General features: G+C 46.6%; 2 protein-coding genes across 7 annotated transcripts in view; both read left to right on the top strand.

The window, feature by feature from the left end:
- The window catches only part of KLHL12 (kelch like family member 12), a 30,173-nt gene extending 22,641 nt beyond the window's left edge, over window positions 1-7,532 (top strand). For all 6 annotated transcript variants that reach the window (XM_029572881.1, XM_029572878.1, XM_029572882.1 and 3 more), the window contains 4 exons: window positions 661-819; window positions 2,034-2,132; window positions 5,048-5,234; window positions 6,247-7,532. In XM_029572881.1, the coding sequence (XP_029428741.1) occupies window positions 661-819; window positions 2,034-2,132; window positions 5,048-5,234; window positions 6,247-6,373 (572 nt within the window). In that variant the 3' untranslated portion in view covers window positions 6,374-7,532. The remainder of the gene's footprint in view (window positions 1-660; window positions 820-2,033; window positions 2,133-5,047; window positions 5,235-6,246) is intronic.
- A 4,196-nt stretch (window positions 7,533-11,728) lies between these two features.
- RABIF (RAB interacting factor) lies at window positions 11,729-13,597 on the top strand. The gene is made up of 2 exons (XM_029573929.1): window positions 11,729-11,926; window positions 12,618-13,597. The coding sequence occupies exons 1-2, from the start codon at window positions 11,810-11,812 to the stop codon at window positions 12,861-12,863; spliced, it is 363 nt and encodes a 120-aa protein (XP_029429789.1). The 5' UTR covers window positions 11,729-11,809; the 3' UTR covers window positions 12,864-13,597.
- The last annotated feature ends 14,273 nt before the right edge of the window (window positions 13,598-27,870 follow it).

The raw sequence follows: 27,870 nt of genomic DNA, 5'->3' as shown, positions 1-27,870 counted from the left end.
TCAGGATTAAGCACGGCTTCTGCTGGCCCACTGTCCTCACAGCAGTACTGGGCATTGCCACACAAGATCTGCCTTTGATCTGGTGACCCGACTTCTGCTTGTCAAGCTAGTGGGGGCTGGAAACTCTGTGAAGGCAGTACTCCCAGCCCCCCGGTTTAAAGGGAACCCATTGATTTCTACGGGTGGCACGCAGGGTGGCACATGTGCCAAGGGCTGTCACTGTGGTGCCTGGGATAGATGAGGGGCTGACTTGCTACAGGGGGACGTTTCCTGCTTCTCTGGTGTCCTGTTAGGAGTTGGTTCCAATTGAGCTGAAAGCCCAAAAGAGAACAGAGAAGCCAGGATGAAAAAGATAAAAGAAATAGCCAGAACTTTTTTCGGTCACCTCGGCAAAGCATCCTGTGATCTGGCATTGGTGGCAAATTGCGACTCAGTTTATGCATTTTACAGACACAAGTTCCTTAATCTGTGTGTGCCTAGCAGGCCTGGTATATTCAGTCACTGAACTGTGATTTAGGAAAAGCCCTGAGTCCATGAGCTCAGCTCTTCTCTGCCATGGCTCTGGGCTGAAACCCAGGAATTTGTCAGTTTGGATTTCTCGGTGAATGTTAAAAAAATGCATAGCAAGTGAATGATTGTGTATTCTGCACTGTCCCTTAGATATGATCTATGTGTCTGGGGGCTTTGATGGAAGCAGGCGTCACACCAGTATGGAGAGATATGATCCCAATATTGACCAGTGGAGCATGCTGGGAGACATGCAGACAGCTCGGGAAGGAGCAGGGCTCGTGGTAGCCAATGGAGTCATTTACTGCATGGGTATGTGGTCAGGAATAGGGTACAAGGTCTCATCTGTACCATAGAAGTGCATAGGGTCACAAGCCATCTAGCTAGGGGAAGCTATATGGTGCGACACTTCTCCATACAATGGAAGTAAAGTTGTATTGTGCTTCCTGTATGCCTCCGTCTAAGTTCATCTTTGCTTCGAGATTTACCACCTTGTATTTAGAGGGGTCCTTGGGGTGAAGCACATGAGCGCAGCTGATCTGGGCTACCCGCATCCCCAGGTGTTGAGCTGCAATCTGAAAGAGGTACCAGCCACACCCATTTAATCTGTGAGCAGCAGAGAACCTTACATTAAAAAGTCCTCAGTTTTGTTTAGAGCAGGGGCAGGCAGTGTACTGATCCTTGAATGATGCAAGCCAGTCTGGTTGTCAGGATATCCACACTGAATATTGATGAGATGTATTTGCATGTACAGCCTCCATCGCATGTAAATCCATCTCGTGTATATTCTGAAACCCTGACTAGCTTGCAGTACTCAAGGAACAGAGTTGCCTGTCCTTGGTTTAGAGAAGTAATCCCCCCACGTTTTGTATTGGAATGTCCCGATTGCCATTCTGCTGCACGACTACCTTAAAATAAGGGTGGGGATGGGCAGGTGAACGTCCTTGGTGCACCGGAGATTGGGATTGGGAGTCTCTGGAATTTCTAAAGCAAGGGTAACCAATTTTGGTCCTCAAGAGCCACAAACAAGCCAGGATTTCAGGATATCCATGATAATTATGCATGAGAGAGATTTAACTACAATGAAGTCAGTGCATGCAGATCTGTCTCATTCATATTCATTGTGGATATCCTGAAAACCAGGACCTATCTGTGGCTCTTGAGGACTGGCATTGGCATTGGCCACCCGTTCTAAAGGCAAGTAATTAATTTTCCTGCAGAGATGTATCATTGGGAGAAGATGTGGGGTTGTCTGCGTTGCTGCAGGATATGTGAATGCAGGAGTCCTTACTAAGATTTTGGAGCAAGTTAGATTAAGGCAACAGTAGGCAACTCCTGTTCTCAAGTACTGCAAGTCAGTCGGATTTTCAGGATATCCACACTGAATATGCATGAAGAATGTTTGCGTGTAGTGGAAGCAGTGCATGCAAATTTAGTTTAATTGCCTTTGTTAATGAGGAGTGTTGATTGTTTTGTAAGAGATGAAAGTGAATGTTGTTCCTGGTTCTCTTGCTGCTCAAATGCAGGGGGATACGATGGCCTTAATATTTTAAACTCCGTGGAGAGATACGACCCTCACACCGGACACTGGACAAATGTGACTCCAATGGCTACAAAACGCTCAGGTGAGATGCTCTTATCGACAGGAGACAGAACCGGGTGAAAGACGCCCCATGGCTTGAAAGTGGGACACAGAGAGAGGTTCAGATACCTGGGACAGGAATAAGACGGGATGAAATGTTGTTGATATTCTAATGACACTATAGAATGGGATACGATGGGAGCGATGCTTCTAGTTTTGTACAGACATTGTGGAATGAGGGTAGATGCTGCTGGTATTGTATGGACACTGTGGGATAGGACTAGGGCTGGACGAGATGCTTCTGTTGTACAGACGCTGAGGTATTGTGCAAACACTCTCTGTACATTGATTTTATAGCACATGTGGGTTTAAACTGTTCAGCTGTCTGTTGGCTAGATGAGGCGAGGCAAATTCTGAAAAATGATTAGAGTGGCTTACTTTGCTGTATGTTACAACTTACCCGACTTTCTGTACGTTGCAGCATTTTGTAAACATCTTAAAGCCTTCCTTTTTCAAGCAGCATTTGGTTCAGTGTAATCGGATGAAGAGTTGTAGAGCTTACAGCAGCCTGACAATAATGTGTGTAGTCTGCCTGTCTGTTATCCATCTGAGCTTGTGCTATTGTTGTATTATGCATTTGATATTTTCTGTTTTTACTTTGTAAACCGCTTAGTATGGTTGACAGTTATAAACTGAAAATAAACAAGTAACTTGAGACCTGTTCAATAGCAGCTCTAAGGTAACTGGAGAAAGCTGAATATCTGCACTTAGCCGGATAGGTAGCCACGCCCTCTGGCTAAACACGGCTGAATATTCAAACAGTGCCACTTAGCTGAGTAAGTCTGAACTTATCTGCCTAAGTGGTGCTGAATATGCACTCTTTCTCTTCATCAGCTGGTTGAAATATTTGTTTTATTAGGATAGTTTTATGAGTGATGTTGGCTTTTTTTTTTTATTTTATTGTTTGATGCTTTATGAGGCAGGGTCTGGATGCTGTGCTCTCTAGTTCAGTTTTTGTCCGCACGGTTTTATTTATACTTGTGGGCTCTTTAGTCTTTATTTGGTGAGGGTTTGTGGACTGCATGTGAGACTGAGCTCAGGTATTCTCTAGTGGATGGTTTCTGTGTAGGGCTGTATAGCAGCTTGATTTGTTTTGTATTCCTAATAGGAGGTGAATTGGTGTTTTAATGTCTGGAGTAATATTTGCAGTGTTGCATTTTCATGGGAAGGGTTCTTACTGGCTGAATGCTGGCAGTTAGTGGTATTTTGGTATGGGAAGCTGACACTATTATAATTGTAGTTCAGTTTACTTATGGCTTTCTGCAGGCCAAGCACAAATGCAGCACACTTTCCAGTAAGCCCAGTACCATATGGCAGGGGTGGCCAACTCCAGGCCTGAAGAGCCAGACAGGCCTGGAAAAAAGGACATTACCTCTGAATCTCCTTTTTTCATGTAAAATCTGTTATGAATGCATAATTATTAATTGTGTGTTGAGAGGGGAGAAACAAGCCTTTAATATTCACCTAGGGCGCCTAATATCCTTGCACCGACCCCGAGAGAATTCACCATTCACCCATCTCCCACTTTCCCCCGGAGGGGGGGTGGGGGCCAAATGCCAGGGCAACATAGGGTGAGCAGACAATTAGGGCTGTTTCTCTGTCATTAGAGCACATTTTTTTGGTCTTTGATTACATCTTTAGCCCCCGATGATGACACTTCTGTTAGTAATGCTGTTTTCCTCAGGGGCACAGGCAGAGAGAAGACCCCAATGATTTTCTAGCATCAGACACTTCATTGGTTGGTCTAGGAATGAATATTTATACTGGGATTTATGCAAAGAGAGTATGTCAGAAAGAATGACTAACTGTAAGGGTAAAATAAGAAATTGGGAGGGGGTGGAGTTGGGGTAAGGGCGGAGTTTGGTTGACCCCACCCCCACAGCCCCTGTACGGAACCAGTTATGCAGAAATAAGGGTCAACAAACATGCAAGTGATATTACCATTTAATTAGACCAATTCATCTATGGCTGGATTTGGAGAAGCAAGCTCCCTTCTTTAGATCAATCAAGAAACCACCTAAGCTACACTGGGTTTAGCTAGGACAGAACTGGCTTGGCATGAGGCTGTTTGCATGTGTTAGGAAGCTACAAGTCGCATTGGAATGGCAGCGCAGTAAAGATATGGGTTGACAGAGGAGAACGAGGCATTTTGGCGAGAGCAGCCGATATCTGATGGTGGGTGAGAAATCCAAAGTGATAATTTCAGATGGGAAGTTCTGAAATCCTGAGGTCGTGATGATGCATGTCTCTAGATTGGCAGGTGCAGGGCTCTTGGCCTCAGGGCTTGGAATGGGGCAGGGGGAGATCCTCAGCCGTGAATTGAAGGCTCATGGTACCAGATTCCAGCCCTGGTTCTGACTGAGCTCAAGAGAAAGGAGGAAGTACCAGATGAAAAATTGGACGGTCTCGCCTACGCCTTGTTTGACCCTTGATTTCTACGTATTCAGGTGGACTGACACAGCAACCACAATATTTTGAACCTGAAATTTAACAAGTTAGCGTCCCGATTTAATTAAATTCACTTCTAGTCTGCCTTTCCAAGCCAACAAGAATGATCAAAGTGGCGTACATTATAAAATCTGAGAGGGGTTTATATTTGTACACCACTTTGATCATTCTTGTTGGTTTGGAAAGGCAGTCTAGAAGTGAATTTAATTAAATCGGGCCGCTAACCCGTTAAATTTCAGGAAAAATTCTGGAGAAATGCGGAGGGAGTGAAACTTAGTCATATATTGATGGGGGGAGGCTGTCAGTGACTGGAGCTCATACCCTCAGGTCCAAAAAAAAAATAATAATAATGTAGGCCACATGTGACCATTCCCTGACTGACAGAACCACACAAGGCTTTGGGCAGCTGCTGTAGCTTTTGCTGAATCTTTTTCTCGCTCACCCCTGCAGGAGCTGGAGTCTCACTACTCAACGATCACATTTATGTCGTCGGAGGCTTTGATGGGACATCGCATTTGTCCTCGGTGGAGGCCTACAATATCCGCACAGATTCTTGGACGACCGTGACTAGCATGACCACGCCTCGCTGCTACGTGGGAGCAACAGTGCTGCGTGGGAGGCTGTATGCCATAGCGGGGTAAGGCCATAGGGCATGTTGGTGTAAGGGGGCCGCGAGCCATGCTGCTGGGCAAGGGACCATGTCTCTTACACAGCTTGCCTCCTCCTTTCTTGCGTTTGTAACCCAACGCAGATGGCTTGAACCTTTGCAGGCCCCGAGGCTTGGATGGCTTCGCCTGTGGGATACCCCCATGCCACTTCTTGCCTGGCAGCACCTGCCACAGCCAGAACGGCAGTCTTTCTCTCGCTCCATCCCCAGGATTAGATGTGGTGGTCCTGGTGCACCCCTGACCCTGTCTGTCCCCATTGCAGAGAGGTCATGACCTGAGATCTCTTGTTCCACAGCATATACAGTCATAGAGCCAGCACTGACGCTCCTTTTATGTTCTTATCTTGCCCATGTACAAGAAGCCGCCTGGGCATGTAATTGCATGCATCATTAATCAGAAGTTGCAGCATGACCAATTTGTCTCATGCTTTTATGAAGTGGCCTCAGTTTTCTTGTCCAATCGCATATCAAGCAGTGGCCAACATGCAGCCCCATTGCCTTGCTCACAGCCAAAGGTTTACAGCTTTTGACCAACAGGGACGCTATCTATGGTCAATAAACACCTTGGTTCGGTTAATTTGTTTTCCCTGTACGTACCCAGATCAGTCCAGACTGCTGGGTTTTGCCTCCTTTCCAGCAGATGGAGACAGAGAAATACAAGGCATCAAGGACGCTACCGTGTTTTCAATATGGAGCAAACATTCGTTTCTTCATAACTCTATGAAGTCAATAAAAAGCTTTTCGGTTAATTTGTTTTAGTTAACTGGATAAACCCCCAAATCTGAATTTCTCGCCCTGCCAAGCAGTTAAATGTTTAACTGAGTAGAAAAGAGGCAGTGAGGGGGCATTTCAGGGATGTAACTGGTCTGAGCTCAGGTCGGTGGAGTGATTCTCTTGGGGGTCACAGAGGGCTGGGATGTAGCTGTCAGGTTCTGCATGGGTGGCCTGGAGAGGGTGATCTATTCATTTTGCTATTTTGTAGGTACGATGGAAACTCCCTGCTCAGTAGCATTGAGTGCTACGACCCCATCATTGACAGCTGGGAAGTGGTGACGTCTATGGGGACTCAGCGCTGCGATGCCGGGGTCTGTGTCCTGAGGGAGAAGTGAGGCTGCCAGGAGAGAAAGGGGAAATCGATGGCAGCGCCAGCCACCTGCTTGGACTGAAGGAGCTGAGCATCCTCGCCAAAAGTGTGTGTGGGGGGGGGGGGGGGGGGAGTGAGAAGTGCAATACAAGGTCTGGACTAGTGCCGAGTTTACCTGTATTAAAGCAGCTACTCGAACCTGAGCCATCAGTCAATCTTTTGGGTGGGGGGGGGGAGGGAAGGAGCAGGGAAATCCAGTCTGTCATTTTTTGAGGGGTGATAAGTGACATTATGCCAGTAGCGGGGGGGGAGAGCCTCCAATCGAAATGCTTTTCAAAGCTGTGATTCTGGTCTGGGGGATCTGCAGTGCCCCCTCTGACAACTGTGAAATAACGTTAGAACAGAATCGGACCTTTGTGAACTTGTGATCATTTCACATTTCTCTTTTAAAGGCAAAACTACTTCCCATGCATTTCAGTGCGGGAGAGGAATGGGGATTTCAAAGCGGGCTGTGTAGTTGTATCACTGTGGATCAGCAGCGCAATGCTTACAGCAGGACTGTCCGTGGCATGCCTGAAGCTTCCTAGCGCCCTTCCTTCCCATGCGTCTCACAGTATAGGGCTCTCATGTGAAGGTACATAAGCATCAAGTGACAGCATCTCATTTACCAAAGTACTGTTATCTGTTTTAGTGTCTAATTTAAATGCACAGCAGGCCATAATCATTGCATCCTAAGACCGTGAGACATAGAAATGCTTTGTATAGGATCATTGTTCTGTGCAGCGTGTCCATGTACAGTTTGCTTTTCTCATGTTCCTGACAGGGGTTAGTGGGGAATCCGCTCTCCTCCTCACGTCCTGAGTTTTATTTTCATAGAAACAGGAGTCCAGCGGGAGAGGGTGCCACTGTGCGTTTGTAATCCGCCAAAAGGTCCACGCTTTTCAGCGGTGCAAAGAAGGGTGTGTGGGGGGCTGTCTCTCCCGCACACCTCCACTGGGGTTTGCTGCTCTTTCCAGGAGGCAGAAGGGGGACTGACGGGTGACAGGCGGATTGTTACTGAAAGCCCTCGATGCCAGAGAAGCAGCCGCCATTGTCGTGTCTGTGTTGTGCGAGTGCTGTCCTTCTGTGTCTGGTGTTCGACCATTGCACATTTCATGGAAAAAATAAAATATGTATTATACTCGGCTGTGGATTTTGTGTTTTTGTTTTTTTCGCTTTAAGAATTTTTTAAAAGAAATAATTGAAGATGAGGTCAGATAAAGACAATGAGGCTCACCTACTCTACCAGTTCTCCTTCCCCATTCCCCCTTCTTAATTGCCAGGTTTTACTTGTGCTCTCTTACCACTAAGGGATCCTCTGTGCTTGCCCCTGCGTCTTTTCCCTCCTCCAGCAAGGGTTATGATGGTAGTCCTTGCTTTCACAATTCTAATCATTTTAAAAAGAAGTCTCTCCAAATTATTTTTTGCCCGTTTTCTTTACTGTGAGTGGCCTCTAAAATGCAGCTCTGGTTTCACCAAGGTTAGGTCCTGTGTGTCGCTAGTTGCTGTGATTGTTTCCTAAATTCTGCTTGCATCCTGCTGTTTCTGCCTGTCCCCCAAAATCCCCCCAGCAACCAAAAAAGGCATTGATGATAAATGTGCACATGGATAGTTGTTTTGCAGCACACTAAAGCAATCATTCCTCTTACTAGCAGTAGCACTCAGGAATATTGTGTCACAGTATTAGACAATTTCCTTTAGCAGCAGGCAGCTAGGTATGGTATCAGAATTCCTGACCTTCACCTAACTGTTATTCCATCCAAAAATCTTTATTCTTTAGTATGGTCTTGCATGTGCCTGTTTGAATATATTGTTTGGGGGCAGAAGAGAGAGACTCCATTGCTTACAGTCCATCGTGGGACTTTGCCTTCTAAACGCCTCTGCACATACAAAGGCTACAGGAAAGAGAAAAGGAATTTCAAGGGTAAGGGGGGGGTCATAATATGAAGTTGGAGGAAAGAACCTACTTTCCTGGGAGTGCAATAGGTGTGGTAGTGGAAAACCTGTATTGCATCAATTCAAGTGAGCTTGTGGCAGATGTAAAAGACAGTGCTAGGAAGAGAGTCAGAGAGTGGCAGTGTTTCACACAACGTGCTCTTCGCTCTGTCAAGAGCAGCAGCGGTAGGACAAGATCATCAGAAAACAGGGGCCACGTAAAGAAAATATGACCTAGCTATACTACAGGTTGGAACCAGCGGGCTACCACTTCCCAGAAACTAACTAGGCTCATGCTGGCCAAGTGCCCATCCAGTCAGATGTTTGGGCAACAACCTCATTAGTTTTCCGGCAACAATCTTGCTACGTTTTGAAGCTGTTTACATTTAGAAAGCTTGGCGCTCAAACATGGGCAATGGGATGGTTTGGATATTGCATTTGGGATAGAAATGTATGTGCTCAGTGGAAGGGAGTGGACAGTGGAGTGCCTCAGGGATCTGTATTGGGACCCTTTTCAATATATTTATAAATGATCTGGAAAGAAATACGACGAGTGAGATAATCAAATTTGCAGATGACACAAAATTGTTCAGAGTAGTTAAATCACAAGCAGATTGTGATAAATTGCAGGAAGACCTTGTGAGACTGGAAAATTGGGCATCCAAATGGCAGATGAAATTTAATGTGGATAAGTGCAAGGTGATGCATATAGGGAAAAATAACCCATGCTATAATTACACAATGTTGGGTTCCATATTAGGTGCTACAACCCAAGAAAGAGATCTAGGTGTCATAGTGGATAACACATTGAAATCGTCGGTACAGTGTGCTGCGGCAGTCAAAAAAGCAAACAGAATGTTGGGAATTATTAGAAAGGGAATGGTGAATAAAACGGAAAATGTCATAATGCCTCTGTATCGCTCCATGGTGAGACCGCACCTTGAATACTGTGTACAATTCTGGTCGCCGCATCTCAAAAAAGATATAATTGCGATGGAGAAGGTACAGAGAAGGGCTACCAAAATGATAAGGGGAATGGAACAACTCCCCTATGAGGAAAGACTAAAGAGGTTAGGACTTTTCAGCTTGGAGAAGAGACGGCTGAGGGGGGATATGATAGAGGTCTTTAAGATCATGAGCGGTCGAGAACGGGTAGATGTGAATCGGTTATTTACTCTTTCGGATAGTAGAAAGACTAGGGGGCACTCCATGAAGTTAGCATGGGCACATTTAAAACTAATCGGAGAAAGTTCTTTTTTACTCAACGCACAATTAAACTCTGGAATTTGTTGCCAGAGGATGTGGTTAGTGCAGTTAGTATATCTGTGTTTAAAAAAGGATTGGATAAGTTCTTGGAGAAGTCCATTACCTGCTATTAAGTTCACTTAGAGAATAGCCACTGCCCTTAGCAATGGTTACATGGAATAGACTTTTTTTTGGGTACTTGCCAGGTTCTTATGGCCTGGATTGGCCACTGTTGGAAACAGGATGCTGGGCTTGATGGACCCTTGGTCTGACCCAGTATGGCATTTTCTTATGTTCTTATGTTCTTACCCAAGCTGCTAGAGAACTAACAAAAAATGAATAGAAACCTAGGCATATGATGCCAGAAAAAGACCAGATGGACTATCTAATCTTCCCATCCGCCCAACTAATTTAGCTTTACCATTCCCATTACTTCCTCAGAGATCCCCTGTGTTTATCCCATGCTTTCTCGAATTCAGATACCATTTTTATCTCCACCATCTACACTGGGAGGCTATTCAATACATTCACTACTCTCTGTAAAGAAATATTTCCTAAGATTACTTGTGAATCTACTCCTTTCACCCTCATCCTGTGACCGCTGGTTCTAGAGCCTCCTTTCCAGCGGCGGATTCCCGATGAACACCGGCCCGGGGATTCGCTGCCCAGGAGATGCCACGTGGTCTGCCGAGCACAGCTCTGTCATGGCCATGCTCGGCAGACCACGTGACTAACGTGACCGGCCCACCGGGGGTGCCCGAGCCCCCGCCCCTGGATATACCTATGAGAAGGTGACCACCACTTATCCACCTAAGTCCATACTTATCCAGCTAAGTGATAAGTCCAGACTTCTCTTATTTTTTTTTCTTTTTGTCTATTACAGATGGTTTTAAGTAGCAGTGGAAATATAACTCCCTCTGACTCTTCAGTTAAGTTCCAGCAGTTCGTTTGACTAGCCCACCCTCTGCATTGCAGAGTAATGCTTAATATCCTCATTTGCATGGGATTTCCATGCAAGAATCCTACATAGTACTCCCATTTTAGAACACACCTTTTGTGAGTAAAACTCCTTCAGGCCCACTCAATAAGAGGTGCAGGAGAGCCAGTGCTCCAAGTTGAGTGCCTGCTCTCCGGACGTGCCCAGGCACTTCTGCGTGTGCAATTTTGTATTTAACTAAAGGCTGGGTGCTAATGAGGCGCTAGGGACAATAGTGTGACCCTAGTGCCTCATTAGTGGAAGAGGCAGCTGTCAGCAGGTCCGACAACTGACACTCAATTTTACTGGCGCTTCTTTTCAAATCCACTGACAGCCATGGGTTCGGAAAACGGACACCGGCAAAATTGTGTCCATTTTCAATCTCCCCCCTGTTGGGCAGATTTTTAATTTTTTTTTTATTTTGGTTCCTCTGACTTAATATCGCTTTTCTGTACCCTTTTCAGAATTTCTAAGAGTAAAATGTGTGGCTTGGCCGCACATTTTACTTTCTGTATTTTGTGTGGCTAATAGGCTCATCAACATGCATTTGCATGTGATGAGCGCTATTAGTTCCAGGGGAAGGTGGCCGTGTGGTTTCCACATGCTATTACCCCTTTCCTCGGCTGAGCGTACTGAATTCAAATGCAGGCAAAGATATGTGTTGGCCTGAATGCACCTTTCTACCCGACTGAGGATATGCAGTAGCACACCCTTACATCATTTCAAGAGGGAAAGTGATCCATTTCTTATATGTAGGCTTTTGCCTAAATCTAGTTTTCATGATACCTTCGTTTAGTGAATTGTGGTATAGGATCCTCAGCCAGTCAGATTTTCGGGAGTTGTGTGAGAGCTTGCTGGGCAGACTGGATGGGCCGATTGGTCTTTTTCTGCCGTCATTTCTAAGTTTCTATATCCAGGGTTGGGAACCACTGATATCGGTTATTCACCGCATTTCTTTGTTTCAGAGAGATAGGTAACTTCCTTGGTTCAGGGCCCATTGCGCTGACCACTAGGCGGCTACTCTGCTCCTAGACAGCATAAAAAAAGAACTACAACTCCCACAGTGCAGTGGGCGAGTAAAGTCGCGTGCGTCTGGTGACGGTTCTGATCTGCCTAGTGTCCGCGTCTGCTTTCTAGTGCGCATGCGCCTTATGAAGCCCTTGTGTAGGTGGCACTGGCGTCGTAAAAGTGCGCATGCGCTTTATTCTGCTAATGGCGGCGGAGCGGTTGTGAGGGAGGTGCGTGTTCCTTGCCGGTCTGGTCGCTATGGAGCCGGACTCCAGCCTAGTGTCTGCAGGAGGCAGCAACTCGAAAGCGGTTTTGTGCCAGCGCTGTAGCTCCACTGTACTGCTACCCGGTTCGGCGCGGTACTGCCAAAAAGAGGTGAAAGTCAGCCCTGTACACCGCGCCCTACCTTCTGTATCGTCCCTGTATACGCTTACCCCATTTTTCTTCCTGCCCACCCCTCCCCCCTCTCATGTATACTGCTTCTTACATACATAGCGCATCTTGAGGTCGCCCAGCCTCCAAGAGACCGGATGAAAAAGGGTGGTGGGACCTGACGTGTCTCCGACCTATTAATAGGAGCCTTATAGGGCACCTGGATCAGATCTTACTAGAGAGGATTTAACGGATGCATTTTTACTTGTGGTTTCAGTCTTAATACTTAATTACTTTTGCTATGTTGAAATGGTAAATTCATTCAGCACTATGGGACCTATGTACTAAAAGGTTTTCCCATTTTGGTGTCTGTTGGGGTAGAGGCTTCATATTCCTGGTCCTAAGTGAGCTGAAGTGAGTGTAGAGAGGTCTGAGTCCAGTGTGCTGCTAACTTTTGAAAGTGTAGAAGGCTGTTGGGATGGTTAGTGTCCTCGCCTGCTTTGTCCGCAGTTGCTGTGGATTAATAGTTTGCATGTTTTAATGTGTCTGCCCCTGGGTTGATGTAGAATATAAAGTGCACAGTTTTGAGCGAGTTTTCAGTGCTGTCTGTCTGAAGATGCTGGTCTCAGACTTCTTCTCTTCCTGGAGTTGATGTCCCTAATACTGACATAGAATCTTTGTCTTTACACGGCAGCTTTTCCTTCCCTCCATGAGGAAGAAGACAGCACTGGCAGGTGACACTTCCCCTGAAGGTGAGACGTTGCAGGATCATTGGCTTGTGGATGATATGTATTCCTTTGAAAACATTGGCTTCACCAAAGATGTTGGCAACATAAAGTATCTAATCTGTGCAGACTGTGAAATTGGACCAATTGGCTGGCACTGTCTGGAAGACAAGAAAAGCTTCTATGTGGCCTTGGAACGCGTGAAACATGAATAAAAATAACTAGGATCCTGAAGGAAGGAGTTGCACAACTCTTTATAGCGGTGTCCAGCATAACTGTCTTTCTGTGCAAATATCATTACTGCTGTAAAAAGCCAGCATGCACAGCAGCGTAAATGATTCCACAGTGATGGCCACACTTTCCAGCTCAGTATCGCCCCTCTGCTCCAGAATGCACACTTGGGTGCTAATGATGCCCAGAGGGATGCATGTCAGCTTTTATTAGGCAAATAGCTGGCTTCATGTCATCTGAGACAGGCTGAACCAGACCTGCTTTTGCTCCTTTAGACATGTAGTCTTGATTTTCTTGAATAAATCTGACTTACAGGTCCAGAGATTTGATGTGATAAAACCAGGACTGTTCTGGTGTACATTATTTAAAATCAGATATGCAGTTAGTATGTTTTGACAGGTTAGGAGGAGGTGTGGTCTAGTGGTTGAAACATTGGACTATGACTGAATCAGGAGATGTCCTGGGACATGAGTTCGACGTCCCTCTGCTGTTGACACTCGGTGTGACTTTAGACAAATCCCTTAATCTCCCTTACCTCTGTTCTAATCCTAGCTCAGCTACTATGTGACCTTGGATAAGTCACTATTTTCTGTGTCCCAGTTCTTCTGGGACACAAGTGTCTTAATCTGGTTTACCTTGTCAACAAATTTAAAAAATATATACATTTGAACAGCAAATGTCTGTCTTGGGTTTTTAATAAATGCACTGTTGAAGTATATGCCTGTAGTTCTGAATTTTCTTGTTTTTTAGTCATTGGACTCACAAGTGGTGCAATCATTTTTTTTTTAACTGTTTGATTTTTAATTTTAACTTTTCTGCTTTTAAGTAGAAACTGACTTTTGAGTATTTTGATGTCAGGTTGTCATTACAGAACTGATGAAGCTGCCATCAGCCAATTGGATTTCTGCCTCAGTGACACTCCTGCTAAATTGTATTCTCTACGTGCAAAGGTTCACAGCTGTTCTCTTATACAGATGTACAGGTAGCTCTTGCATAAAACCCAACTATTTTGTAATTCAGTTAGTAGAATATTGTCAATTATTTTAGTTTTTTGAGAATCATGTACTTCTAACAAGTTGGTCTTGTTTTGCCTTCACCTGAGAATATTTAGAATACTAAATAAATGTTGATATTACCTGAACTAGGAGGAGCTTAGGATCCTGCTTTTGAGGACCCTTTTTTTCTCTTATTGATGTATACATATTGCAAGTATGTGAATCATGGAGGGGAGCTGATCTACCTGTACATCCTTTATGCTGTTAAATTTACTGTCTCGCCTAGTGTCCATATCAGAGAGAGAGGAAATAAAACTTTATTGGAGGAATGGGAGTGTGATGTATGTCTGAATTCTTGGTGGTAGGTCTTGTCCTGTACAGAGCCCTAAATGATTGGCAGGGTGCGCAGGCTCAGAACCTATTTCAGAGCCAGAATGGTCCTGTAGGAGCTTTTGTAGGGAGTGAAATAGGAATTATTTTGAACTTGGAATGATCACGCAGGCACTTCATCTTGGAGAATATTTTTGAGGAAGAACATGCTTGGGTAATGGTAAAAGCACTGAAAGAGAGACAGTGGTTGATGTGTTTGCAACCCTGGTGCAACAGGAAAGACATGCAGAGTGAAGCAATGGCATTGACCCATCCTGCTGAGCTACTGCCACAGTGAAACTGTCAACAAGTGTTGGCCACTGCCATGCCATACACTCACATGGATTTTTTCAGCTTTATTGATATTATAAAGTATGCCTATTAAAAGTAGGAAATTTAAAGCTTTCTTCGACATTACAGCAGTTGACAATTCTACCATTCATTTTTTTCACAGGCATAAACTCTTAAGAAACAAAGTTCTTTAGGCTATCTCTGTATCCAGACTTTGTAATTTAAGCTGTATCATGTTTGGATTTTTTTATTGTGATGGTTTCAGAGAGAAGGAAGATGATCAGTCTCTGGCCAGTTTTGTCTTCCTGCGTGTTCTGTGGCAGTAGCTGAGCCACTTATGGTGAGGATTCTCTTCCAGCAAGGATCGATACAGCAAATAGTGTACTTAGCAGGGTTTTTTGGCAGACTTGCAGAGAACTACCAAACCAGCCACATAAACTCTCCCTTCCTAGGCTGCAGTTCTCAACTTGTTGGTTGGAACCCAAAATGTAGTTAACAAGAAAATTAACTGGAAGATATAGGGTAGTCCAGCATCAAGTTGTGCCATTTTCTGAAAAGTAAGACATAATCTTTAATTGTTACATTAACAAAGTGCTTTAAACATTTTTGCTGTTGGTGTATGATAGGGACAGAGCAGAGGATAGTTTTGGTGGTATGGCCATTCTTGAATAGTGCTTAAACCTATACGAATTTGTAAACCCATCCTCGATTTATATATCATTGTAGTAAGCAGCCTGAGAAGGGGATATACCTTTACTATTTAGAGCCTGATCAGGCTGGGTGTCTGCTGCAGTTGAGAGGAAAAGAGGATCTACTCTGTTAGCTGGAGGCCAAGAGCACAGCCATATGACAGCTGCAGACCTGGTTCCAATCTTACCATTGCCCCTTAGCTTCCTGTAATCTCCAGCAAGCCAATTACGCTCCCTGTTTCTACATTCAAACCTAAAAAATTTGAATTTTTTAGCCAGAATTTTATTTCATATACAACCATGACTGCATCCCCTTAGAGCCCTGTCCACCTAGAAGCCCAAAATCCAGTCCCTAAGGATTATCCTCTTTGCCACCCTGCACTACATCGCTTTTAAATCAGTGCCCAAAAGGGCTCGGCTCCGTTCTCTGAAATTTCTGCTGAGATCACTTGTCCCTCTTCATGAAATTGTAGATCTTTTGAGCTCTGAGTGACAAAAGGCTGACACTATCTGCTTCATTTATTGAAAAACAATTATTCTAGCAGTCTATTATTCTCCCTTCAGCAGTGACATGAGACATCTCTGTTCAGCTGCATTTTAAGTGACCGGGGCCGACTTAATTCTATGCAACATGAGAAGGAGGGGCCGAGGGGGGGGGCACCTAACCCAGTCTTCTGCTGGGCTCTGGTTAGTCGGTGGCTTACAGTTACCATGATTAACAACCAATTATCTCTCTCAGCAGTTGCACATAATGGAGTTGGAGAAGAGCTCACTACAGCAGAAATTTCATCTAGTCTGTGACCTTTGATCTCTTTTTGGGAAATATTAACCAAGAGAGTGCTGGGTCAAACCCATTAGACCACATTCTGCTAGCTAATAGCATTGCTGTCAAACCTGCTCTGGCCACTAGTGAAACGTTACCACTTCTTCAGTTCCTATGCATGTAGACCCTGCGTTATAGTGTTAGAGGCCCCTGCAGTACCTGCGTGTAATCCATTTTGAAGTGCTGAAAAGTGGAATATAAATAAATCTATAAGGGACAGTTTTAAAAATCCAGAATAGATCCTGAAGAGGTCAGGGGCAGAGTTGTTAAAGAGAAGCCAGGGTGGACTGTTCAATAAACAAAGTAGGCAACAGCCTAGGGGTGGCCACTCTGCCTGTGTTGGAGCTGCACCGGTGCCAGTTACTTTCTGACATCACAGCAGGGGGCAGTAAGGGCTCCCTCTCTAAGGACTGGGCTGGCTAGGGATAACGCCCCATGCGTAAGGGTAGTCAGCAGTAGGGGTTAAGTACCCAGCCCCTAGCTGCGTCATGTAGCGCTCCTGGGGAGGTTCGTGAAGAATGGCCTCACATGAGTCCCCCTCTTAAGAGGAGGGAAAAGGGATAATCTGTGTCAGAGGAGGAGGAGGATGCCACCCCAAATTGTACTAGAGGAAGCGGGAGCCAGCACAGCTCATGCCTGCTGAGATTGTTCTGCAGTTTATTCTATTACAGTTCTCTGCTCTAAACAGAAACTCATTGCTTTCTGTACAAGAGCAACCTGTTCAACCAATTTTTCTTGGAAATAAGTCAGACGTCTGGAAACCGCACCAGCTGGGTACATTTGCATTTATTGATATTCAGACAGGATGTAGCTTTAGTGACAGAACATTTCTACCTTCACAGTAAATGAGTTCCACTTGTGGTCCACTACCTCATCTGATAGACCACCAAGTAAAAAGCTTTAAAATGCCTCGTACCCAAATAGCCAGGAATAACTGGCTACATACCCAAATATTCAGGATCCTGAATTGTATTGAGGGGGTGGAAATCAGGGCATGATGCAGGAAAATAACCTGAAACGGAGCAATAGACCCACGACCTGGAATTTAAAGCCCACAGTTAAGTGACCTACAGACCTCGGATTATATAAATGCATTTCTCCAGTTTAGCACAAATAATTATTCCTGAACATACAGACCAGTGGGTTTATGCATCCCTACCAGCAGATGGAGGCAGAGAACAAAACTATTTTTTTTATTTTTTTAACATGCCATACTGGTCAGACCAAGGGTCCGTCAAGCCCAGCATCCTGTTTCCAACAGTGGCCAATCCAGGCCATAAGAACCTGGCAAGTACCCAAACACTAAGAAGATCCCATGCTACTGTTGCTAGTAATCACTATACATTAACCAACCTCTTCCCTTCAGTAATAATACATTAACACACACCAATCCAAGGGAACACTTGTGCTCTGGTGTTGCTTATGTACGGTGGCTTTATTCAAGGACCTCCCAATGATGGGTGCCCTTATCTTTCGCCCCGTCTATTATTCTTTATTATCTCAATTTTTTGAAAACCATTTTTCTTAATTCTCTGCTCCTGCAGTAATTTTCTTAAAAACCCCTATGCTTCCCGTTTTTTGAGGCGACCCGCTGCTGATGTGTATATACTTATCACAGCTTCCGCCTGAAATCCTTCTCACGGGTTCGCGTCTCTTAGCCCGACATGGGCCATGTTTCGGCACCTCCGTGCCTGCTTCAGGGGCTACGGGAGGGGTGTGCCGTGTCCTGGCTAGGTACACGGTAGCTGTTACGGCTTCAAATCTAAAGTTAACATCAATAGCCTTTGTTAGATTGTCTCATCTACAAAAGATCCTTTTCTGTATACCATTAGCACCGTTTAACACTTACTGTTACAGTGATCGTATTTCTGCGTGGACAGCGCCTATCTTCCATGTCTAGGGCGCGTTCGCCTATTCTAAACGTTTTATACTTACCGCGGGTCACCACCCCATCCTCACTCCAGATCAAGACTACACTCAGTGTTTGCAATTAAACTAATTACCAATTACGGGGCCCTCCTCTAGGGAGCTGTGTGTTTGGTTTTTTTAGAAAAAGGGCGTGATCATGCTAATTGTGGTCCCACCCTGTTACTAACAATGTCTTTCAAAAACGCCTACGCGGACGTCATGGGAGACTGACCACTCCCATGTCCGCTCTTTTTTTTCTTTTTGTCTCTCTCTCCAATTATACTGGGGAGATCCCGTTTATTTTAATGCCTGTGTGCTTGTGGTGTAAACTTGGGTGTACACAACTCACTGCCCTGGGGAGACTCTCTTATGATTCTAAACCCGTAGCGGTGGCTCCTCTTTCATCTCCATATGGCTGCTATCCTCACTGGGTCCCCGCATGCTGCATAATAGCCGACATCAAATGTAATTATTAAATAAAACTAGACCTCTCTATAATGGTATTGCTCGTGTGTATGCTTGTGTGATTGTATTTCTTCATTAACATCCAATCCTGTGTGTATGTTTGAGGAAACTCTCCTCTCTATTGACGCTGTGTTCTATGCTTCTGTTCACTGTAGTGAAAAGTTGTACTTTAGGTGAACACTGTCCAATCTATCTCACGATTGAGACCATTGGGGGTGGTGGTATTCCAGGTGTAGATAAATCTCTGCTCCATTTGTACTAGTTTTAAGTTCAAATCACCTCCTCTTGGGTGGGGCTGTACCTGGTAAATAACTGCTACTTGGAACTCTTCCGGGGAGTGACCTACTTCTACCCAATGGTCAGTGAGAGGTGCACCTTCAACTTGATGTCTGAGGCGGCTGACATGCTCTTGAATCCTATTCTTCAATTTCCTCATGGTCTTCCCTATATAAATTTTGGGACAGGGACACCACAGCGCGTAAACAACTCTTGTTGAGTCACAATCATATGCTTGCTGGAAACGATAAGGTTTTCGTCCTGGTATATTGAGAGATGTGCCAACATACACAAAGTTGCACGCACTGCATTTTCCACATTTTTTATGGTTACCTTGTTGATCAGGATATTCCAGTCCGGGAAGTGACAGGTTCGAGTGGACTATGTGATCCTTGAGGTTTCTGGCCTTCGTAAGGGCGAACATGGGTTTCTCCTGAAATTCAGGGTGGATCTGTAAAATAGCCCAATGTCTTAAGATGCTCTTTTTTATCAACTGTGTTTGGGGTGTGTATGGTAACACACACACCATCCTTTCATTCCTTTGTGGAGTTTTAGGTTCCAGGAGTAGATCTCTGTTGGTAAGTATAAAACGTTTAGAATAGGCGAACGCGCCCTAGACATGGAAGATAGGCGCTGTCCACGCAGAAATACGATCACTGTAACAGTAAGTGTTAAACGGTGCTAATGGTATACAGAAAAGGATCTTTTGTAGATGAGACAATCTAACAAAGGCTATTGATGTTAACTTTAGATTTGAAGCCGTAACAGCTACCGTGTACCTAGCCAGGACACGGCACACCCCTCCCGTAGCCCCTGAAGCAGGCACGGAGGTGCCGAAACATGGCCCATGTCGGGCTAAGAGACGCGAACCCGTGAGAAGGATTTCAGGCGGAAGCTGTGATAAGTATATACACATCAGCAGCGGGTCGCCTCAAAAAACGGGAAGCATAGGGGTTTTTAAGAAAATTACTGCAGGAGCAGAGAATTAAGAAAAATGGTTTTCAAAAAATTGAGATAATAAAGAATAATAGACGGGGCGAAAGATAAGGGCACCCATCATTGGGAGGTCCTTGAATAAAGCCACCGTACATAAGCAACACCAGAGCACAAGTGTTCCCTTGGATTGGTGTGTGTTAATGTACTGTTGCTAGTAATAGCAGTAGCTATTTTCTAAGTCAACTTAAGAGCAGGTAATGGACTTCTCCAAGAACTTCTCCAAACCTTTTTTAAACCCAGCTATGCTAACTGCACTAACCACATCCTCTGGCAACAAATTCCAGAGCTTAATTGTGCGTTGAATAAAAAAGAACTTTCTCCGATTAGTTTTAAATCTGCCACATGCTAACTTCATGGAGTGCCCCCTAGTCTTTCTATTATCCAAAAGAGTAAATAACCGATTCACTTTTACCCATTCTAGACCTCTCATGATTTTAAACACCTCTATCATATCCCCCCTCAGTCGTCTCTTCTCCAAGCTGAACAGTCCTAACCTCTTTGAGGCACTGCTACAAAACTGAGAGTGTCACCTGCAGTCCCTCAGTATTTCTCTGTCTCCAGCAGATGGTAGAGATGCATTGCTGCAGTCCTGACTGATCTGGAGTTTGGAGATTTTGGATCTGCTCCCTGAGGTTCCTTTGTGGGGCATCTCTCAGGTTGAGCCGGGGAACGGGGGGGGGGGGGGGGTTGGATATGCCTGGCTGTTGCAGTTCGCTAGCTCTGGGGCCCCTGGCTCCATCTTTGTGCCCCAAGGTCCTTGCCTTTCCACTGCTGGCTTTCTCAGGAAAGTATCCCCTTTGGGGTTCTTGTTCATTTTTTTTTAATTTTTTTTTAAACAAAGCTTAACGAGTCGGAGCGGTTCCAGCCAGGAGAATCGACCTCAGGCGGATGACCTCCGGGGCTGTCGGGGTTGGTAAGGGGGTGGGAGAGAAGTGTGCCAGCGCGGGATCGCCGAATATTCCCTGGTGGGGGACAGGTGTTTCTGTGCACTGTGGCTTTTTTTCTGTGGGCTACTTTTGGCGCGCACAGTGTTCCTACTGCTGCATTTGTTGCTGTGCGCAGTCTGTGTCGACGCGGCCTACCTTGCGGCGAAGTGCGAGTGTGATCAGGCCTGATGGCAGAGAAGCCATGTGTGGAGGCCTGTAGGCCCTGCGGGATTTCATCAGCCTGACTGAACTCCCTTTCTCTGTGCACTGGTTCTGCTTCGGGGGGGGGGGGGGGGGGGAAATCTTCCACTAAGGGTCCTAAGACAAGAAGGGCCTCTCACTCTGCGGGGCCAAGGTGGGGTACCGCTTCCGCTGCTCCTGATGGGGATCGCTGCCAGGGGGCTCCAGTCAGCTGGAAATCCGGTGACTCCCCTCCTCCACAGGCGGCTCCGGTCAGGGGGACCAGAGGGAGTAAGCCATCCCAATGAAGCCAGGATCACCCACTCCTCGTTGGTAGCGGTAGGGGGCAGGTTGTCCAGTTTTTACAAGGAGTGGGTAAAGATTACCTCGGCCCAGTGGGTGTTGGAGGTTGTAAGAGACGGTTAAGCCTTAGAATTTTCTCAGCCGCTCAGGGATGCCTTTGTGGATTCCCACTGCTGTTTTCGAAACAAACGAGAAGATGTAGAGGAGACTGCAAAGGTTGAGAAGCTTGGAGGCAATAGTTCCGGTGCTGCTGGGTGAGCAGGGGCAGAGAAGGTAACTCCCATCTATTTTGTGGTTCCAAAAAAGGAGAGCACCTTCTGTCCCATCTTGGATCTGCAAAAGGTGAGCAGGTGCTTGCGGGTGCCGTGCTTTCGGATGGAGATGCTGGGCATGATAATCGCTGCGGTCTGCAAAGGAGAGTTCCTGGCGTCTTTGGATCTCACCGGGGCTTATCTGCATATTCCCATTCGAAAAGACCACCGGAAGCTCCTGTGGTTCAAAGTGCTGGGTCAGCATTTCCAGTTTCGGGCTGGCCACGGCTCCTTGAACTTTCCAAAAGGTGATGGTGGTGGTAGCGGCAGCCTTGAGGAGAGAAGGGATTTTGGTCCACCCATACCTGGACGATTGGCTCATTCGGTGCAGCGAGTGATGAATACCCTAAGCTCTTTGGGATGAGTGATCAACGTCTCAAAGAGCCACCTGACTCCATCGCAATCTCTGGAGTTACCTAGGAGCCCGCTTTGATTCCCTGAGGGGGCACGATGTCAGCGGACAGGTTGTCGAAGTTGCAGGAGCAAGGAACCCAGCTTCTACGTCTCCCAGTTCCAAGGGTCTGGGATTACTTGCAGGTTCGTGACCCTCCAGAGTGCCACAGCAGTGCCCCTTTGGAGCAGGCTCCTCCTCGGCACAATTGCACTCCTCTTTGGCCTGGGTGGTTGGCGCCTTCAAAGGTTGACGCGCTAGGCAATTGCCTGCGCTGCCTCAGCCTGAATCTGGGCCTGCACAAAGCCACGCAGCAGACTCGCCAAGCATGTTAGGGAGCATGGGAGGAAAGACGTGAACGGTTTATTTTCAGACATTCCGAGTCTCCAACCAGCCATGGAACCTCCCTCCCTCCTCCTATCACCGCCCTTGCTTCCCGCCATGGAGTCTCCCTTACTCCTCACTGTACCAGGGCACAGATCATGTGCTGAGTCACCATTAGGCCCTGTAACTTTTTTTTTTTTTTTTTTTTTTTGCCAGTTTTCAATTGCAGCAGTTAAGTTTACTAGGAAAAGATTATCCTTGGAAGATCTGGGAGACTTGCCATGCTATTTTTGCTGGTCTCCAGAGACTGCTGAAATTAAAATGCGTTATCCTTCCACCTCTTCCCAGCTTTGATAGTGCACTGGAAGCTTAATTCCTTGTCATGCTGTGTGTTCAGTAAGCAGTTACTGAGAGCCCTAAACCCCAAGGCTTTCTAATGTTAGCCAAAGAAAGCAAACGAGCTTGCTTGCCGCTGTAGCAAAACTTCAGAGTTTTCCCTTTGGATATTCTTAGAGACCTTCTTTTTCAGTTCTTATTTGATTTTTCCAGTGCACAAAGCCAGGGCTGGGTTTAGGATCTGGTTCAGCATTTCATTCTTTTCTCACAGCTCGATCCCAGTTTGTCTCCAGAGCGGGCAGGCACCTCTGAACAATATCCCTTGAGTTGTTGTGGAGGCCCTCGAGGGGCACTTCCCTTTGCCCCTCCTCTTTAACAGGCATATGCAGCTCCTGGCGAGGATCATTCGGCGATCCGGGATTCATTTTCAAATGCTCGCCCGAGACAAGGAAAGGCCTGGATGACAGTGAAAACCTAATCCTCAGAAGACAGAAGGGAAAACTGTACCTCAATGTGCCCTTCCTTAACTTGGGATGCAGTTATAATTCAATCAAAAGAGCAAGTGGGGCATTGGGGAATGGAGACTGATTGCAGCGCTATCCTTGGAGACTCCTATTTCTTCTGAGGTATAGATCTTCTGTTATTTATGCCAGTTGAGGATTCATAGGTTCTTTACCCAGTCTCATTTTGCAAAAAAAACAATTTATGCAGGCATTAGGGCCCGATTGGATTACTGTAACGCCCTGGACTTGCAGTACAGGGCAATGGCAGTTAATCCAGACGGGAGGTGCAGGCCACGCCCATTTTAAATGCACTCCCTTGGTTATCAGCTGGTCGGCAGGTCCAATTTCAAACCTTAACCATGGCCTTCAAGATCCCAGGTGTCTTTGCTGGGGCAGTTGGTGTGCTAAATGCGTGGGTGTACGTTGCCTTCCCAAGGAGGTGCTGTTGCTCAAGTTGTAGAGTTCGGCTAGGGTTCAGGGCCTCGCTTTTTCTTGTATAATCCCATTGGGGGGGGGTAGAATAAATTGCCAGAGTTGGCGCGTCTATCACTGGAGCTCTTACCTTTCAGAAGGGCTTGGACGACTTTTGTATTTATGCCAGGTTAGAGGGGAGCATTCTGTATTGCATGTTTTATTGTCTGCTGAAATGTTTCTGTTGTTGTCGCCCGCTCTGAGCGGTTTCGCAAGGATGAGAGAAACACCCAAACAAATACATAATGGAAGAAAATGATTGGGAAAAGTCGCTCATGATGAAAACAGTTTGCTTTGGTGGCCAGAAGCCAGGAGATGTGGGATCAAAGCCACCGATTCGGGGGGGGATGAGGGCACAGGTGGTGGTCACATTCAGCTTGGCCTCGCTGACAGCTGCGTGAGACAGGTCGCGCTATCGGCACCAGTGGTAATGGCCTGTGCGGTCACCGGGTCCCTCCCATTTCTCCTGTGTGGCGCTTTAGAAGCCGCCTACCCATGTGGGCACTGGTCTTTGAAACCTTGCTCTATTTCCCTTGTCTTCTGCGCCCTGCGTCTTCCTACGTGCGCCTGCACGGCTTACAGGGAACATTGCCTGCGGCTGCAATGCTTTTAAGACCAGGGTGCAAAACTGATTTAAACTCAAAAACTTGGGAATTTTTCGGTGAAAACAAACAGATAATGAGGAGCAGCACTGTCTGTCCCTGGAGGGTGGGAAAAAGATAAAATGCCCTGCTTTCACGTTAGCTGTGCTGTGGATACAGAGGCCCAGAGAGGGACAACAGAACGGTCTGCAACAGCCATTGCAACAGCCCAGCCACAAGAAAATGACAAAATAATGCAAACCATCCAACCTCTCGCCGCCGGTTTGACAAGGTGTAAATGAGGAACGCTTTGTGCTGGTTGAGGTTCACAGTTGGAGCTTGTGGTTACCGGTTCCATTGTGGAGTCTTAATTTGGTGCTGGACTTTTTGGCGTAGCCTTTCCTTACGGTTGTTGACCTTGAAGACTATGTTCCTGGTGGCTATATGTTCTGAGCTGCAGGCCTTGTCTTGCCGGGAGCATTCGGATGACTCCGGGGGGGGTGTTACAGGTGCGCACCGTTCCATCCTTCTTGCCCTTGGTAGTCTCGGACTTTCATTTGAATCAGTCCATCTCCTTGCCATCTCCCTGGTTAAGATCGGGGATGCGGAGGGGTTTCGCTTTTTGCGCTCCTTGGATGTTAAGCATCTTGTTGTGCGGTATCTGGAGGTCTCTTTTTCAGAAGACGCATGGCCTGTTTGTTCTCCATGACGGGAGTGAGCAGGGGGCGCTCTGGGTTCACGGGTTACCGTAGCTTGTTGGATTAAAGAGATGGTCACGGTTGCGTATGTGGATGTTGGAAAGCCGTAGCCTATTCAGGTTAGGGCTCATTCCACGAGGGTTAGGGCTCATTTCACGAGGGCTCAGGCAGTGTCATGGGCAGAGGTTAGTCTCCCGTCATAGCTGCAACATGCTCCTCCTCTCACGCTTTTTCCAGGTATTATCGCCTGGATGTGCAGGCCCGGGAGGATGCAGCCTTTGCACGTGCAGTGTTGACTGGACCGCAGGCAGCCTCCCATCCTGTTGGGGAGTAGCTTTTGTACATCCCGAGTCCTTCTGCTACACGCTAGGAAATGGAGAAATTACTTACCTGATGATTTTGTTTTCCTTAGTGTGGTCAGATGGACTCAGCTTCCCGTCCTCGGTGCCACATGAATGTGTCAGTAGTCCTCCTGTGGGGTTCTGGGTCCGAAGGGATTACTGGTTCATCCAGTCCCTAGTTTGGGGTACCTAGAATCCTTTATGAGTTTGGTATTTATGGTTGGTTGAGTACAGTTCTAGTTACCTATTTTTAATCCCGTTTTTTTGCTAGTCTGTCCACAGTTGCTTTTGAAGAGAGTACTGGCAGGCTGGGGTCACTGCAGGAGTATATGTACTGTGACGTCAGCTTGCTCTGTCTCCATCTGCTGGCAGGGGAGCACAATCCAGTGGTCCCGAGTCCATCTGTCTACACTAAGGAAAACAAAATGATCAGGTAAGTAATTTCTCCATTATGTTGCTGAAAGGAGCTTCCTCTGCTTTGTAAAATCATTTTCTAGGACGCGCGGATAGACACGCGTGCACACCGGTGGGTCATTCTGCTAGTGCACAGCAATACTTTTAGTTCATTCTAAGAGTTGGTGCAGTGAAAAATATTGCATTTTTTTTTTTTTTTTGCTCCAGGACAAGTTTGGGCAGCGCTCTGCACTGGAGAAAAGGGGAAAGGAAGGGCTGAGTCACATTTCTGGTTGTGCAGTCAGTCAGGTACAGGGTATTCAGGTCAGACTGCTGCATGGTTTCCTGAGGGAGGAGGCGACCCAGAGCTGTGCTGCTCTAATGTTAGCAGCGTGCCCCATCACATGTAGGAAATATACTGCTGTTGCCCCCTTGCAGAACACAGGGAGAGGCAGAGGTCTGGCCTTTAAAGTTCTACCAGACTTCAAATTGGGTGGTGGTGCTGAAGTCTCAGTTCAAAATCCCCCACCCCCATGGCATTGTGACTGCGTGACCTTGGACAAATCCCTGTTTCTATCTTCCTGGGCCTGTCAGTTCTAATCCTCTTCTCTGCGAGCCTGGAATAGTTACTTTTTGTTTCTCTTCTGCCTCTGGGACAGAATTGAAAACAAGGGTGTTTGTATCTTTTTGTTGAGATAAGCCCTCGTTTCCTGGCCCTAATTATTACGATGCTTTCCTACTCGTTCCTTAACCTTGGTGCACATCAGAGTACAGCAGCGCCTTCTATATTTTTCCAAAACTCCCTACTGAGATTGCCTAAAATCCTACCAAAAATGTAGCACTAAGCTCAGTGTACTGCCAGTATTCTGATCTAATAGGATCTTTCCAGCATCAGAAGTTTGACATTCCTGGGTTTTTGGGGGGTTTTTTGCATCGGTGAGGAGAGAGGGGCAGCTGAATCCTTGTGCGCTTCCATTTCCAGCTCAGCTGGGACTGCAGGGCAAACAGCCCTGTTATTCACAACTATCCAGGGCAGGGTTGGCAGAGAGGGGGGGTGGGGGGGGGAGTAGGTTTCCTCACTTTTCAGGCACTCCCACCTCTGCCTAGCCCAGCCATGGGGATTCTTGGCTAGGAGGCCACAGCCTGTAGCTCCCTCTGGAACCCAGTACATGTGCACCCTGAATCTGGCCACTAGGGGTCACCATTGTGCAGTGATGGGGGCATCCTCCCATGCCATGGGGGGGGGGGGGGGGACTGTGAGCACTGCCCCTGTAGCATCACACCAGGGATTGTAGCATTTATAATTCATAGTCTGTAGTGGTGGGTTCACAAGGTGTCCTTAGGCTCAGACATAAACAGCAGCTCATTAAATTCATTTCCAGAGAGGTGTAAATGGGATAGGACCATGCCCTGTGCCTGGAGACTCCCTCTTCTTTCCCTGTTGTTTTTTTTCCTGTGGTCTCTTCTCTCTTGTGAAACAGAAAGAGAGAGCAGCAGGGAGGTCTCTCCCTAACCCAGAGGAATTGCCACGGCAGTCTTTAAAGTGGGACCCTGGTCCTTGATTTCATAGGACAGGAACACGAGACCACCCAAAGAACCCTTTCTAAACCCCTGGATAATTTTCAGGCTTTGTGCTCCCAGTGAGAGAATTTCCTTTCCTCTGGCAGGGATCCGGGACAGGAAACAGTCAGCCCTGTGGCATTGGGTCCGGTATCCTGTCTGACTGCAGGGGGGAGGGGGGCTTAGAGGAAATGGATGGGGCATGTGGACCGTGGCCCATCCCTCCTCCAGATCCTTTCTGTTTCCAGCAGTCACGGTTTCAAAGAGAACTGCCAGCTTTTTCTGCAATGGTGCAGCAGGACTGCTTCTGGCAGGCGAAGGCACAGCGTTCTTTAATCCCTCAGCATGTACAGTTCAGCGATGGCCAGAAAGGAAGGCCAATGGTTTATGTTAAGGTGCCTGTAAAAGAAGAGAGTTCTGGTTTGACCTTTTTCAGTAACTAAAACACAACAGTACAGAAGACAGGAGAGCATAACACTACCCGTGCCCCTGGGGCAGCATCTGCATTGCGTGTGTGTGCGTGCGTGCGTGCTGTACGAGTCCTGGGGTGGTGTCTGTGTATGAGCGGAGCTGGCACTGCTGCTGCCTGTGCTGTTCCTGTATCTTTGCTGGGAGGGAAGCAGTGTGTATGTGAAGCTTGCACTGCTCCTGTATCTCTTGGGACTGCTTTCAAATGGCTGGGGCCACTCTGAGAAGGGGGAGCCTCAGGGATGTTGGTGCAGCTATGATGTGTGGGTTACCGGTTGGTTCATGTCACCAAGGCAGGCTCAGCCCGGTCTGCTTTTACCCAATTGCATGTCCCAAATTTTGTAAGAAAAGCAAGTGCATGAGTCAGTTGGCATCCCAGCCGTCTGAAGCAAA

The sequence above is a fragment of the Rhinatrema bivittatum genome, chromosome 12, assembly GCF_901001135.1.
Source record: "Rhinatrema bivittatum chromosome 12, aRhiBiv1.1, whole genome shotgun sequence".
Classification (NCBI taxonomy): domain Eukaryota; kingdom Metazoa; phylum Chordata; class Amphibia; order Gymnophiona; family Rhinatrematidae; genus Rhinatrema; species Rhinatrema bivittatum.
This window is presented reverse-complemented; position numbering and strand designations above follow the sequence as displayed.